The 16,346-nt window shown below is 35.7% G+C and overlaps 1 protein-coding gene across 6 annotated transcripts in view; it reads right to left on the reverse strand.

Moving 5' to 3' along the window:
- cntnap5b (contactin associated protein family member 5b) overlaps positions 1-16,346 on the reverse strand; it is a 179,167-nt gene that overhangs the window by 42,613 nt on the left and 120,208 nt on the right. For all 6 annotated transcript variants that reach the window (XM_009296210.5, XM_073937421.1, XM_073937420.1 and 3 more), the window contains 3 exons: positions 10,597-10,861; positions 6,811-6,954; positions 4,607-4,778 (listed from right to left, as the gene is read on the reverse strand). In XM_009296210.5, the coding sequence (XP_009294485.1) occupies positions 4,607-4,778; positions 6,811-6,954; positions 10,597-10,861 (581 nt within the window). The remainder of the gene's footprint in view (positions 1-4,606; positions 4,779-6,810; positions 6,955-10,596; positions 10,862-16,346) is intronic.

Genomic DNA, 16,346 nt, shown 5'->3' on the forward strand with positions numbered 1-16,346 from the left:
CTGGTAAAAGCAAAACTATCAATTAAAGTCAAAGGTCTTAAGGTCCTTTCACATTTATCAGTACTCTGCCAAATTTAATAAAATAAAATCTTTAAAAATATAATTTTGAAATAATTTTTGTCCAACAAAATGCCATCAAAAATTTGCTTATGCAACCACACCAGTCGACAATCAAATATATAAATCAGTGGGAATTGTCATCCCAAAGAATCCCAAAACTGGTCTTAAAACCATTTATTTCTGTAGCAGTCTTCTATGTGTAACTGGCTGATATGACTATGACATGGCAAATGTGCTGAATATGCTATCAGGCAGTCAATGTACAAAGTGACGAGCTGTTTCATTTTATTCAGCATATTGAAACATATTCTCCCATGACTTTCATTTAAACAGAAGTACCTCCTGCTGTTTTACTCTTTTTCTGAGTTAACCTTGAAGGCTTCCCCCTGCGGGAAGGGCTCAGACGACATGCCCCTACTCTGGATGCAGTTGACTGACCGATCAGAAATCATCTGAATTAACTACCGCCCTGACGTGCCTCTACTCTTGATGCTCTTCATCAGTTTAGAAATAATGATCACTTTAGCATGACCCCACATGACAGCCTATCAGGATCTTACAGCATTTTGAACTAACCTTGAAAACTCCCCCTGTGGGAAAAGCTCCAACAAGGTGATGCAGTTAATTGACCGATCAAAAATTACAATGACATGCACCTATTCTAGACGTTGCACCCTTTCCCATCACAATTAACTACACTGGTAAGTGCTTCTTATCTGGATGTTCTCCAACCCTTTAGAGACAATCATCACTATGAAACAAACCTACTCTGGATGGTGCTCCCCTACTTATCAGAATCATCAAATGAAGTTTATTCAGTGTATTAAGGCACCTACTTTAATGACTTACATACAAACTGGACCAATATCTTGTCAAGAGTAAAGAGTTCACACGTGGGAAGGGCTGTTACAATATCAAGATATGTGCCTATTGTCGATTCTGCTCACCAACCTATCAGAATTAACTACTACCCTGACATGTCACTACTCTGGATGATCATTCACCCCTCAGAGGTAACTATCATTTTGACTTGACCCTACTTTCACCAATCCATCAACCCTCAACTGTCATTCTCCTGCCACCTACCACTTTGGTTGCTGCTCACCAACCCATCAGAATTTTCCATCACTCTGATGTGCTTCTACTTTGGTTGCTACCCACCAACCCATCAGGACTTGCCAACACTCTGATGCGAGGGTATTCTATAGTCTACCCAAGACGTCACTTGCATAAGACTGATAATCCTCCAGAGGCGGGCAATGTGAGAACTAATGTTAGGTAGTCCCCTTCTATCAAACGCGAATCACACAAGGCAACCATTTGAACGGCAACAAATTTGTAAACAAAATGGTCGCCTTCATTTTGGGAGAAGATTTGATGTACAAAATATCTTGGCAATTATCTCAGAAGACTTTATTCAGAGGATGATAGGTAAAAAGCAAGTTAATAATTCTTATGGTAGTTACATAATTTTCTTGACAGGATGACGTCTGATCAAATTCTTCAGAAGTATCAGTTTTAGAGTCAGACATTATTTGAAAATTTATGAGAGGGTTTTTATTAGATTGCTTTGGTCATGCCAAAAGGAAATCCTTACCTTGGTAAACAGAGAATTGGATAATTTGATGTTTACCATTCAAAGATAAAGAAGCTGTTATTGCATACCTGAGAGGTATTTCAAGATGGTTGTCACATGGCATTTTCAAAGGTGGTTGCACTTTGGTTGCTGTCCACCAACCCATCAAAACGTTCTATTCTTATGTGTCCCCCTATCATGAATTCATCTTACCAGTCCATCAGAAAGTTCCATTACTCTGACATGCCTACACTTCTGAGTGTGATGATCACTCAGTCAGATATGGCCATGATTAAAATATGCCACTTACTGAAAGAGCTGTTATCCAACCAATTATAATTAATCTTCACACTTGTGTGCAACTACCATTACCGTGATGTGCTCCTCTTAAAATGATCCTCCTCAGTCCATCAGGACAATTCTTATATTCTGCACTCTGAAGTGTCAAAAATTGCAGAGAATAACTGGGAGAACCAGGCTATCTAGACTAGACTATATTCTGGACCCTCCCTCTTAGGCATGCTGCTAGGAGGGGGGGCAGTCAGGACGATTCTAAGAGCCCACGCCATTTTGGGCCCCCCAGAGATACTATTTGGGGACCTCCAGACGCCCCAACCCCAACCCCCGCCCTCTCCTCACTGTGCGAAAATAGCACATGTATAGTTTTAAAAACAGAACATGGCCTTGAATGCTAAGATTGAGATTTACTGTTCAACAAAATAGTTTGTCAGAATGAAGCAACCTTTAATCTAAATGGTTCACGACATGTGTTTTAATCCACCAGCTGTTGCCACAAGGGCCAAGGTGGCTCCCTGTGACCAATTAAACTTGTCACAACACAGTTTTGGCCTGTTTTGGTTCTAAGGTGAGGCTTGGTCAAAAGAGCATTTCAAATTTTGTTTGACAAGGGCATATCAGTGTGAGTGGCTCGTGGATGCATGCCTGGAACTGTCTTCCCCCCTGGAACGCACACAGCATGTTGGCAGAGCTAAAATCACAATTCATCCCCACGCCGGCCCTGCCAACAGTCATTTGCCCAGGTGCCAGGTCTGAGCATTTGCTCGGTGAAGAATGTGCCGTACTCTGCCAGAAAGACCTGCAGAGACGAGATTGACAGGAGAGAATTTACGATCTCACCCTCTCTCCTTTTCCCTGGCTTACGTTCTCTTTCACTAACGCTCTTGCCTAAACCTGGCTCTCTCTCTCTCTCTTTTCTCCTCTGACTATCTCTCTCATAGTCTAATGCTTTTTCTAACCTGACTAGCTGCATAACTTTCTTTTTGACTTTCACCTCATCAAATCCTTGTACCTTTATTTTAACTACCCATTTTCACTTCGTCTTCTTTTTCTTCCCACATCCAGCTACACATTTTTCATATGGTCATACTTTAAGTTGTCCCATCTTCTGTAACTCTTTAACCCAGGGGTGCTCAAAGTTGGTCCTGGGGTACTGCAAAGTTTAGTTCCAACCCCAAACAGACATACCTGGGCTAGCTAATCCAGCTCTAACTAGGCTTTCTAGAAACATCTGTGCAGGATGTTCTAGAAACACCAACCCTCCAGGACTGAGTTTGGGCACTCCTGCTTTAATCCATCCATCCATCCATCCATCCATCCATCCATCCATCCATCCATCCATCCATCCATCCATCCATCCATCCATCCATTCATCCATCCATCCATCCTTCCTTCCTTCCTTCCTTCCTTCCTTCCTTCCTTCCTTCCTTCCCCCATCAATTGTTTCAATGTCTTACCTTTTCCTTTCTTCCATTTTAAATTAATATTAGATCTTTAGTGTTGTTCGATTCATTCAATCTTTCCTTTCCCATCAACTGTTAATTTTTTCAAACTCTGATCCTTCATTGAGAAATTTGTATATTCCTACAAATTCTTACAAATGTTATCTTTTATTCCTCCATCCTTTTTTCTTCCTTACTTTCTTCATACCTTCATCAATAGTTTTACTCTTATATTTTCCTTTCTTCCATGTTCAGTCAGTATTAGATCTTTCTTTCATCATCAGTTGATTTACAGACTTAATTTTCTTTTCTTCCATTTTTTCAGTGAATATCTTTCTTTCTTTCTTTCTTTCTTTCTTTCTCTTTCTCTTTCTTTCTTTCTTTCTTTCTTTCTTTCTTTCTTTCTTTCTTTCTTTCTTTCTTTCTTTCTTTCGCTCTTACCATAACCTGACTACCCCCTCCCCCTCTAGACCCAAATTCTCTTATCCTCACCTGCCTTGCATTTCCCTCTCTCCTTTTTCTGTCATTCCACCTCATTTTTATTCCTCCCTGTTTATCTCATGCCAGTGTGTCTGTGTGTGTGCATGTGTGCCATAAAGCAGACCATGGAAAAAAGGCCAGGATGCTGAGGGATAAAAGATAATGGAAGCAATGTCTCATCTGCTCCTTCCCTCAGTCATTATATCATTCACAGAGCAAGCAGCAGTGTATAGTACAGCCGCATAATGTCATAGTGTCATGCGCACAAGAACACACACGTGAAAAACACATAAACCAAATCACACTTTTTAATGGTTTTCAACTAATCGTGTGTCTCCTAGCTTGCTAATTACTTCTAATTTATTACACACCAAACAAACGTGTTACAAAGGTTGTGTCCTTGTCTGGCGCTGCGGCTTTAAACTTTGCCCATGGCTTTTTTGCACTTCCGCTAGCGTTAAGCAAACTTCAGCTGCATGAGGTTGGATTGTTATTCACACAAACATCGCATTAACCATCAGTCCTCTAGGGCGAAGTGTGAAACATTTTCGCACATTTGAAGTTTCAGGCAAAAAAAAGGTAAATCCTAATTAGCTTGCAAATCACTGGCAAGGATTTTAACACTACGCTACGTTGTTTTGAAACCACGCTTGTTTGTGTCAGTCATTATCTCATAACGAGTGAATCGCAATAATTTATTTAAAAAGCCAATCGTCATTAGCATTTCAAACAGAATGACTAATGGATTTACCTGTCACGGATGCCACAGATGTCAAACTGGAGCTTGCTGTAGTTTCCGAGCAGGCCTTGCTGCACCAGGTAGAAGTTGATTGGCTTGTTGTTGATGACAACAGAGCGCATGCAGCCTTGATAGGCCATCGTGGGATTCCGACAACCCTGATTGCTCAACACTGATGGGCATCCTGTTAAAAATATTCAAAAATAGACATACAAGTAATAATAATAGATTTTTAGGACTACATATTTAGAATTCTAAAAAAAAAATCTTGAGTTTATTTATTATTTTTTTTATTTTTACAGTAAATTTACAATTTTCACAGCTTGAGCTGTTGCATTACCGTGAAATTACAGTAAAATTACTGTTTAATTAGAGTTATAAAATGTAAAACAGAGATAAAAGTGTTGAATTATAAGAAATTGCTGGAATTAATGCTGCCAAAACTTAACTGTAAAATTACAGCAACAGCCATTAAACAGAAAACTCTACTTAAACCGTAAAATTACACTAAATCAATGGAACTATTGCGCCTAGGATTTTACTGTGAGGTTACAGCAGAGTCATTGAACGAACAAAAAAAACTGTATTTTAAACTTTAAAATTACAGTAAATCACTGGAACAATTGTGGCTAGTATTTTCCTGTAAAATTACAGCAGTCGTTGAATGAACAAAAAATGTTTTAAACTGTAAAATTACAGTAAATAGCTTTCAACCATTGCTGCCAGTACTTTCCTGTAAAATTACAGTACGGTGATAAAACAGAAAATTTTATCTAAACTGTAATATTCCAATAAATCACTGGAACCATTGCTGCCAGGATTTATTGTAAAATTACAGCAGAGCCATTAACCAGAAAATAGTATTTATACAGTAAAAATAAACAGTAAATCACTGGACCTGTTGCTGCCAGTATTTTATTGTAAAATTACAGCACAGTCGTAAAACAGAAACCAGTAGTTAAACTGTAACAAAATAGTATTTTTTCACTGTAAAATTAATTAACAAAGCCAATCAGCAAAAATCAATTTTAAACAGTAAAATTACAGTAAGTTGCTGGAACCATTACTGACAGTATTTTACTGTAAAAATTACAACAAAAATTAGACAGATAACTGTATTTTAAACTGTAAAACTACATTAAATTGCTGGAACCACAGCAGACAGTATTTTAAGTATTTCAGTAATTTTTATCTGTAAAAATTTTCAAAGCCATTAAACAGATAACTGTATTTTAAATTGTAAAATTACAGTATAATGCTGGAACCATTGCTGACAGTATTTTACTGTAAAAATTACTACAGCAGAATGAACCGTCAACTTATCCAGCCTATGTTTTACACAGCGGCTGCCCTTCCAGCTGCAACCCATCATTGGAAAACACCCATACACTCTCATTTACACACATGCACTACAAACAATTTAACGTATCCAATTCACCCATATCGCATGTCTTTGGACTTTGGAGGGAACCGGAGCACCCGGAGGAAACTCACGCCAACACAGGGAGAACATGCAAACTCTACACAGAAATGCCAGTTGACCTAGCCGAAGCTTGAACCAGCGACCTTCTTGCTGTGAGGACACAGCACCACCCACTGTGCCATCATAGCTTTATTTTAAACTGTAAAATTACAGTAAATCGCTGCAACCATTGCTGCCAGTATTTTACTGTAAAATTACAGCAAAGCCATTAAAGCGATAACTGTATTTTAACCTGTAATATTACAATAAATCACTGGAACCATTGCTGCTAGTACTTTCTTGTAAAATTACAGCACAGCCATAAAACAGAAAACAGTACTTAGACTGTAAAGTTTCGATAAATCGATAGACTCATCACTGCCAGAATTTTACTGTAAATTTACAGCACAGCCAATCAAACAGCACTGAAAATGTACAATTATAGTAAATTATTGCTGCCAGTACTTTACTGCAAAATTACTGCACAACTGTAAAACGGAAAAAAGTATCAAAACTAGTAGACTAGTAAATATGACCAGCATTTAACTGTCTTTAATTAACAGTATTTAAAGGTTACAGATTTTTATCTGCAGCAAATTTAAAGTATTTTTTTTTGTTAAAATGATACTAATGGACCTTATAATCTTCAATAACTCCTAAAGAACAGAGAAAGTGGACATGATCACAGCCCACGCGAATCCATTTCCCATCAATTATGCTTTCAAAAAAAACAACAAAAAAAAAAAACCTTTACCTCCAATTAGCAGGCTCTTCCCCGGCAGCGCAACCTCCTTCATCTGCATGGTGGACGGAGGCTCGTCGTCTACCGCCAGCGACACCTGGTAACCTGCTATGCTAATGGACAGCGTGTGCCATTGACCGTCACTCAGAGCCTGACCTGCCAGAGGAAAACACAGAGCGAGTGTTACGCCTCAAACGCTGTGCATTAATCAGGCCCAGTGACTGACAGATCTGGGCTTTGTGCGCTGGAGCTCAACGAGTTAATCTGCATATGTCAAACTGGCAGAGAATCCACTCTTTTCCCCTGGAGAGAGACGTGCAGAGACTTCATCCCAAATTCAGCCGGTGTACAGGTGGGCCTGCCAGAGAGGGTTCTTTGAGTAAAATTGTGCACAAGTGGGATTGGATTTCATTCAAGCTGTTGTTTGTTTGTTTGTGACTTGCTCAGAGTGACTAGCTTTCAGTAAAAAAGAAGACATGTTATAGTAAAAATAATAATAATATTGGGCTCTATGTTAACGATATAGGCGCAAAGTCTAAAGTTCGTGGCATAAAAGCATTAAGAGTGTGTCCGAATCTACTTTTGCTATCCTAAGGAGGGAAAATTAGGATTTGCGCCCCGAAGCATTGTCTAACAGGGTTGTGCTTATTTTCTTAATGAGTTATGGGTGTGTTTTAAATGTAACATGCATTAAACCAATCAGTCTCATCTCTAATTCCCTTTAAGAGTCTGTTGTGTCATGCCATGGCGTATTTGCTATTTATATAGCGACTTTAAGTGGAAAATTGAATGTCTTACTCGCGAGAAAACAGTTAAACAGACCATCTGCATAAGGATAAAGAACAAGCCTCCTCCTTTCGACCCCTTTAATTTCTCTTTACTTTATTTTTACTCTTTACACCTTTACTTTCGTGGATTAGGAAAGGGTGTTGTATACTCCACTGAAGACATCCATTACCCTACATATTTAATTTTGTTTGTTAAGGGCAAAGATCTGTTTCAAAACTATTTATAAATTCAGTCTTAATTTCCAGCAAACGAATAAATGAACAATAAAAACAAAGTGTGGTCAACTGAGTTATATCACTCATGTCCTATTTTTTTACCCCATATAGTGATGCAATAGTCTCCAAACCCCGCAGGTGGACAAATCCAAACTTGTTTTTATTGAAACAAATATAAATATGCATTTAATAAATCTAATGCTAATTATAATAACCATATAAAATTGCAAATTGTCAGTAACTGAAAAAAGCTATTAAGGTTGCACTGATCTGAAAATAACAACAAATCGCGCCAAACACATCTTGCACCTTATTGCACCGGGATAGGTGTTGCATTTAAAATAATTATATTGGTATTAATACTACACAAAATACTACAACTAGTAATAAATGAATGATTTAAATTACAGCAATATTTTGTTTTGTTATAAATACACAATATTGATTGTACACAATAATACACAGTATTGATTCCATAACAATAAAACTAGTGCTCATAATAATAAAAAGACAAACAATTAACCATCCACAAAAATAATAATAATAATAATAATAATAATAATAATAATAATAATAATAAACTGTTGATGTTGTAATTAAAGTTACTCTTAATATTGTTACAAATAAGAACAACAACAACAACAATAATAATAATAATTTATTTTTTATTTGTGGTAGTATTAGTAGCTGTTTTAGTATCGTTATTCTAATATAAATTTATTATTACTAGTAAAAGTAATAATAAACTAATGATTGCAGTACAACATATATTTGCATCATGTCGTATTCTGTAATATTTTCATTTCCCTAACATGCTGATACTAATAAAAATAAATCAAGATTTTGATTTATTTATTTATTTATTTGCAATATTTTCATTTGCATAACATGCTGATACTATTAAAAAAATAAATGAAGATTTTTATTTATTTATTTATTTATTTGCTTGTTTATAATAATAATAATAATAATAATAATAATAATAATTATTATTATTATTAATAGCAGTGTAAAGTTATGAATATATAAATTACATCTTAATACAATCTTTAAAATTTTAACTATTGTTACTAACAATAACATAAAATCACTAAAAGACACACAATTAACTCTCCATGATAATATTTCATATAACATATTGTTTCAACTACAAATGGAAAATTGTTCTTAAAAAACACCGTGGGATTTGATCCAATGCCGAAAAGCTCAAACCATCCCCCCCTGAGAGAAACATGCAGAGACTCAGTTTGCCGCCTGCGACTGGCATCCTGCCACCTCAGCTTCAGCAGACATACAGGTGTGCCAGCCAGAGAGCGTTTTACAACTACAAAATCCTGTTTGAATTTGACGAAAACGCTTTTGGGGCACATGTGCGCATACGTGGGGGGGATTAGATTTTTGCTCACGCTGTTGTTTTTTGGAGATATAGATTGCAAAGACAAGAGTGAGACCTTGTATATTTATCCCTCAGAGGAACCCTCCTTTCACATCTGTTGTTTCTAATATGAGATAATTTTAATTAGATGAAAGGGGCGTTTGTTATCAACAGTGATTTTCTGTGACGGAAACCCCCCAGTGGCTATGTTATATGATTGTCCCCTGGTTTCACAGAGTAGGTTTGAGTCTATTGTATCAGACTGAATAATAAATCTGAGCTGTTTCAATTGAAATAAAGTTGCACTCACTGATCTTATTTTTTATGGGAATGTTATACCCATTTGTATAGCCCTTTTATGAACATTATCTAAATGTACTTTAACTTCAATCTAATTTAGGTTTAGGACAGCTTAGACAGAGTATAGTTTAGGCCCAGTTTGCAAAACCAAGCTAATATGCTAGAATAAGTTTAACAACTGTATTCATCACACCAGGGGCAATTACATTAACGCAGTGACATCACGACATCATGCTTCATAATGACTTCAGAAATATAAAAATACTGTTAAAAATATAATATAATATAATATAATATAATATAATATAATATAATATAATATAATATAATATAATATAATATAATATAATATAATATAAATACAGTTTTACTGTAGAGTTAGCAGCAGTTAATTATTGCTATTGTTACTATTGTTGTTATAAAATAAAAAAAATAATGGATTGAGTTATTATTATTACTGTTACTATTATTATTATTATTAATATTATTATTATTAAAACAACAAAACTATGATAATAGTAGTAGTAATAATAATAATATTATTATTATAATTAATAATAATAATAATAATAATAATAATAATAATATGCTGTTAAAAATTAAACAATTAAATTAATCACACAACTAACTCTCCATAATAATAATAATAATAATAATAATAATTATTATTATTATTATTACTATTATTATTATTATTATTATTATTATTATAAGAACAATAATAAGAAAATTAATAATAATATTAATAATATAATGTACAATAATATTATTATTAATAATATTATTAATAAATTAATAATAATAATTATTAATATTATTATAAGAGACAATAAGAAAAATAGAAATACCATATATAATAATATTAATAATAAATTAATAATAATAATAATAATTATTATTATTATTATTATTAATATTATTATTATCATTATTTTTATTATGATTATTATGATTATTATTATTATTATTGTTACTATTAGAATAATAGTATTTAAAATACAACATTGTTTATTTTTATTACTTAATTAGAGGAAAGTTTTTTTACCCAAAAATTTGTAGATTCAAACCACACAAGTCAAGCTCCACAAACACACACAGGCACACTAGTAAAAGTCTCACCAATGACTATATCAGAGCTCTGCAGTGCTGATCTGTGGTGCGAGAGTCTCAGCTGCCCATGAACGAGAAGCAAAAGCAGTTTCTCAGAATCTTTCCCCAGGCCAACGGACAGTAACATGCCTTCCCGATTCCACGTCCTGAACTGGAGGCTCACTGACAGCGTTTCTGCAGCCGAGTCCAGAGGAAGAGCCAGAAAACTGCTGCTGGAGCTCAAAAAGGTGGAGGAGATCAGAACCGGCTCCGAGCACGAGAAGCTCACGTTACCCTGAAACATAAGGTTATATGCTTTACGTCACACAAACAAGCAGGAAAAAACGGCCTTCAACAGTATATAATAAAGCAATAACCCACAAGAAGCAGTGGTTTATAGTGAATTTAAAACAGAGAAATTATTACATAAAACACCTTTAGCTGTGATAAATTTACTGTAAACTGTAGCTTAATAGGGTTTATTGCTTTTATGAAATAGTTGTAAAACATTATTCTTCCACTAAACAACGTAGTTCCTCATCAATAGCTGTGGTTGCAACACAGACATCAACCAATCAGAGTCAAGGACCAAAACTACCCATTTCATAATAAAGCTTTTGAACTTGAATTAGTATTTTGAAATAATTGCATAGGTTTTGTTTCCATTTTTGAAGAAAGCGTCACCAGAAGCTAATTTAAGGCAATATTTATTGATTTATCCTCAACTTAGACAGTGTTTTTGCAATTTTAACACAGATTTTCAAATATTAATTACGAGAGAGAGAGAAGATTGTATTCATTATATATATATATATACAACTTTGGGGACACGAGTAAGAAAAGTGCTTAACATTTCTTAGTTTCTCTCGATTTACTCAATATTTAGGCATGGGTTAAAGGTAATATTTTAATATTTTATTCTCTAAAGTAGGGATTTTCAACTGGTGAGCCTTGGTCCACTAGTGGGCTTCAGCAATCCTGCAGGTGGGCCGCTATACGCAACTATTGTACTATAATTATTTAATTTCATTATTAAATATGCTATAACGGATGTCCGCCCATACAGGAGAATCTAGCGGTGATGTTTTAATGAACAGCTGTACACTACTGTCAGCGACTTATCCTAAAAACCCAAATATCCTAAAAACCCAACAGCCTTCAGATCAATGTTTCAACAGACTTAGAGAGTTTTTAATGTATTTTACAATTTTTGGTTTATTCATCTATTGATCGTCTCCATTAAAAATAGAGTCAGTAATAGTAATTCCGTTATATATATATATATATATATATATATATATATATATATATATATATATATATATATATATATATATATATATATATATATATATGCTGTAGAAAAAGAAGATAATAATAGTATAAGCAAAGTAAATGTTTTGATAATAACTAAAGGTTTAAAATAAGCATTTTCTCTAGACAATCAAAAAAATGTCAGAGGTGGGCCTTCAAAAATGTTCGGAGAAGGATGTGGGTCCCGAAGTGAAATAGGTTGAGAAACCCTGCTCTAAGAAACTGATAACATCACGAGTCAGAGCTTCAACGTCCAAATAATAGCAAAAGCAAACAACAAATGCTACTAGCAAGTGGCTCACAATAGTGTGCTGTAATACTACTGAAAAATCACAGATGGAAATGTGTATCCATTGTGTTCACGTCTTTCTCATCACCTCACACATGAACTCCACTCTTTAAAGACATCATTTTAAGTTAAAAGCCTTTCAACATTTACATGCGGCGCAGCACATTAATATTAGATCCAAAGGTGTGGACCAATCATAACAACTCGGATGCGGGGCAAGCATTGTGAGCTTCTGTTTACAGTAGAAAGTTTACATGAATACTGTTATTTAACCTAGAGGAGGTTAATTGACTCCATTTATGTCATGTATGTTTCTGTCCCTTGGTCTTGTTAAAATCCAACCCGCTCTTTAAGATCTCAAAACTTCTGGTAGAACCCAGAATAGCAAAGTCTACTGAAGGAGGTCGAGCCTTCTCATTTATGGCTCCTAAACTTTGGAATAGCCTTTCTGATAATGTCTGAGGCTAAGACACACTCTCTCAGTTGAAAACTAGATTAAAAGACTTATCTTTTTACTACAGAGTAGACACATTGCATCGAATAACAGTATGATGCATGACTGTGCTCCATGCAGGTAAGTGGGCATCACAACCAACTGTAGGACACACTCCTCCTGTCTTAATGCACCAAATACTCATATGGTTTACATATTTGTTTCTATAGCTACTATTTTCATTTATATCACTTCATTTCTTGATTGATTTTTAACATCTCTTGTTATGAACAGCAGCCATGCAAATTACCACCTGGAGATACTTATCCTGAGCTCTCCAGATGTGCCATCAAAAATGACATTATAATGAAAGTCAATAGGCCAAAAACAGCCACAAACATAACAAATCGGTAGTCAATTTGTAGATTTTATTGTTGAGTTTTATTTATTATTTTTAAATCATTCTCCCAAAATAAGCATCAATATAAGATTTGTCACCAAAAATCACTCCATTTGCGGAAACACAGAGAAAGCTGTGGCCAAATTAAGACTCAAAATCACCCCAGAGTGGATAAAAAAATCCCCAACAGCACATAGAGTAAGTGTTAAAAAAAAAAAAACACTCCCGAGTGCTGCATTCCTCATTTTCAGATGATTTCTAAATAACAAAAATAACTTAATTCAATAGTTTCTTCTCCTCAGTGTCAGTATAGGGGACACGCTCACAAAGGTGCTATTTATGTGTGTCGGGTTAAGCCCCGGTCAGATCACATGAATTTGTCACTATTTTGGCAGAAAACAGATTTCCTTGATGTAGGGTGTTAGGGGGATTCACTAATGACAAATGGGTATCGTGACACAAGATTCTTCTCATGTAATGTGGCATACTGTAGTTCACGACAACCAATACCATGCCTACGACACCTCACGACACCATCACAGAAAGTCTAGCTTGTTTAATCTGTTTCTCGTTCTTCACAGTAGAGATCTGCACAGGACTACATTTTGAATTCCGCTCCCGCCTGGTTTTAGTTCGAACCAGACCGCTCCGGCTTATATTCAGCATTTGTTGTCCTGCAGCCTGACCCACCCCGTTTTCTACCCGCCACGCCCGATCGCGCTTACGGGATTACCTCCAGGATTATCCCCCAGAGTCCTATAACAAGCTTTCTGTATAAACACACACACAGTAAGTGAAACACAGACAGCATCACGCTCTCTTATTCACACACATACACACTCACATAGACAGCAGCAAGCTCTCGCTCTCATTCACACACACACACACACACACACACACACACAAACACGACAACAATCGAGCTAAACACAGTATCACGCTCTCTCATTCACACACATACATATGCGTGCTCGCTCGCTCGGGAGTCGAGAGCGATATTGTTAGACCGCCCGCTCCCGTTCAAATTACACCAGTTACCAACTGCTCCCGCACTTTATTTGGATATTTATTCCCGCACCGCAAGAAATCTGGTTGGGTTCCGCGCTTTCGTAGTACAGCTGTGGGAAAGCAAACCTCTACCTCACAGTAAGTTCGATCAAGTGGGTGATACTGTGCAATGAGAGCACATCACTTCTCGGTTTTAACAGTGGATGCTGCCGTTAATGCAGGTATTCAAAAAAATAGGCTGCATATTTATGAGTGGGTCACTGGTGGATAAGATCAATCCTTGGTTATAACTAGCAATAAAAAATTGCTGTAAATAGCAAATTTATCTGACAGACTGACACAAATATGCAGACATCTCCATTCTCACAACAAGTTTCTGAGTTCTCTCATCTTTCCAACAAAGTTTGTTCTTCCCAGGTATTCTGGTAACATGTTCAGTGCAGCGAATACATTGCAAAAGCATTTTTTGCTTATTCAAATTTGTCATTAACATTGAATACGAGCTTCTCTGAAACTTTAAATATTTCACTTTAATTTTATTTAGTCTAGATTATTATTTTATTTAACAAACCAACACAATCTCACGGCAATTCGTGTTTTGGCTCATATAGCGGACTTGTTTCGCATCACCTCAAATGTTATTCGTTATTCTTGTTTATAGATAACTGACCAATACATTAAAATTAGGAGGAAAATTATAGCAAGTCCTTAGGTGGATAGGATTTAATGAATGCTTCACTGTGATTGTGTCACAACTCTCAGTTATATATTTGCTACTTTTAAATATGTCATTATTTTAAAGATTAAGCCTTAAGCATCTGATTTTTTCTTGATGCTGCTTATTTGCTTTCGTTTTCTCGTTTCACTCGCGGCAAGTTCAGGCGAAAGTGTTTATTAAGAGACCCACAGCGATAAAATATACATTTAGATAAAAAAAAAAAAAAAATCTTAATATTAAAAAGGAATCATAAGTTTGATGCCATCCATGTTGCAACGAATGTCCTTAAATAATGTAGTTAGTTGTTGGCAAGCATCAGTGTTTATTGAGATTGAAATAAGATTAAAAAAAGTGAAGTTGAAATAATAAATAGCATTCTAGTAACACTTGTGACTGCTTTGAGAAATAACGCGTATCGTAGACTTCACGGGATGACTGATCGTTGTTGTGATTGGGATTGATACAAACAACTGAAGGTAAGATCCAAATGCAGGTTTATTCGAAGGTCAGGCAAGCAATGGTCAAAACAGGTATGAACAGGCATATGCGGACAAATCCTGAGTCGAAGTCAGTAAACAGGCAAAAGGTCGAAAGGCAGGCGGCTACACAGGATAATTAGAAAACAAAGCTAGGTACAGACACGGAGAAACAAGATCGGGAGAAACGCGTAGAAATGTCACCAAACAGTAGACAAGACTCGGCAAAGTGAATGAGTGTGTGTGCTGCTTAAATACTGTGTGAAATCTCAGTCTGTGACAGGTTACAGCTGGTGATGTAATCAGGAAGATGAGTGACCAGGCGTGCGTGATTGGAAGAAGTGCATGTATGAAAATGTAGTCCTGGGGAATGCGGAAGTGAAGTTCATGATGAAAGAGGAAACCAGCGATCTCCAGAGAATGATCGCTGGTTATCGTAACAATCGTGAAGTCATGTGTAGTCTAGCACATTTGTACCTCACGGCAAGTCAAGATTTTATCAATAACAAAAAAAAAAAAAAAAAAAAATCACCTAATCTGACATAGTGACTTTCGTAACCAACAATAAAAATTGTGTGATCTGACCAAAAGCAATCTCACGGTAATTCATAACTTTTTTATTTTGTGGCTAATTCGTAGGAATTTGTATGATCTAATTCATACAATTTAGTACAATTTGCTCATTCCCCAATGACAGTTGGGGTTAGGGGTGGGGTTTGGTGCCATGCCTCCTTTTTAAAATCGTACATTTTTCGAACGAATCAGCCACTAAACTGACAAAACATAAAATACATACGTTTCCCTGTTAGATCAGGCTGGATCTGACCGGGGCTTGACTTAATAAACTTCAAATGTGCATGTGCTTTATTTAAAGTTTAAGTCTCACACGGGTGAATGTGTGCAATATACAATAATACAATATACACTGAGGAGAAGAAACTGTTGACTATTTTTGTTTTATGTGGGCACAAATGTATTCTTGTCGCTTCATTATTCCAATTGAACCACTGAAGGGAAATGGCATGCTTTAAAAATGATTTTGAAATTACTTTTCTGGACACTATGTGTATATGGAGGATGAGAAAGCTCTCGGAGTTTACCTAAAAATGTCTCAATATTGTGTTCTGAAGGTGTATTTTGGT

This window comes from Danio rerio, chromosome 22 (assembly GCF_049306965.1).
Source record: "Danio rerio strain Tuebingen ecotype United States chromosome 22, GRCz12tu, whole genome shotgun sequence".
NCBI classification, from domain to species: Eukaryota; Metazoa; Chordata; class Actinopteri; order Cypriniformes; family Danionidae; genus Danio; species Danio rerio.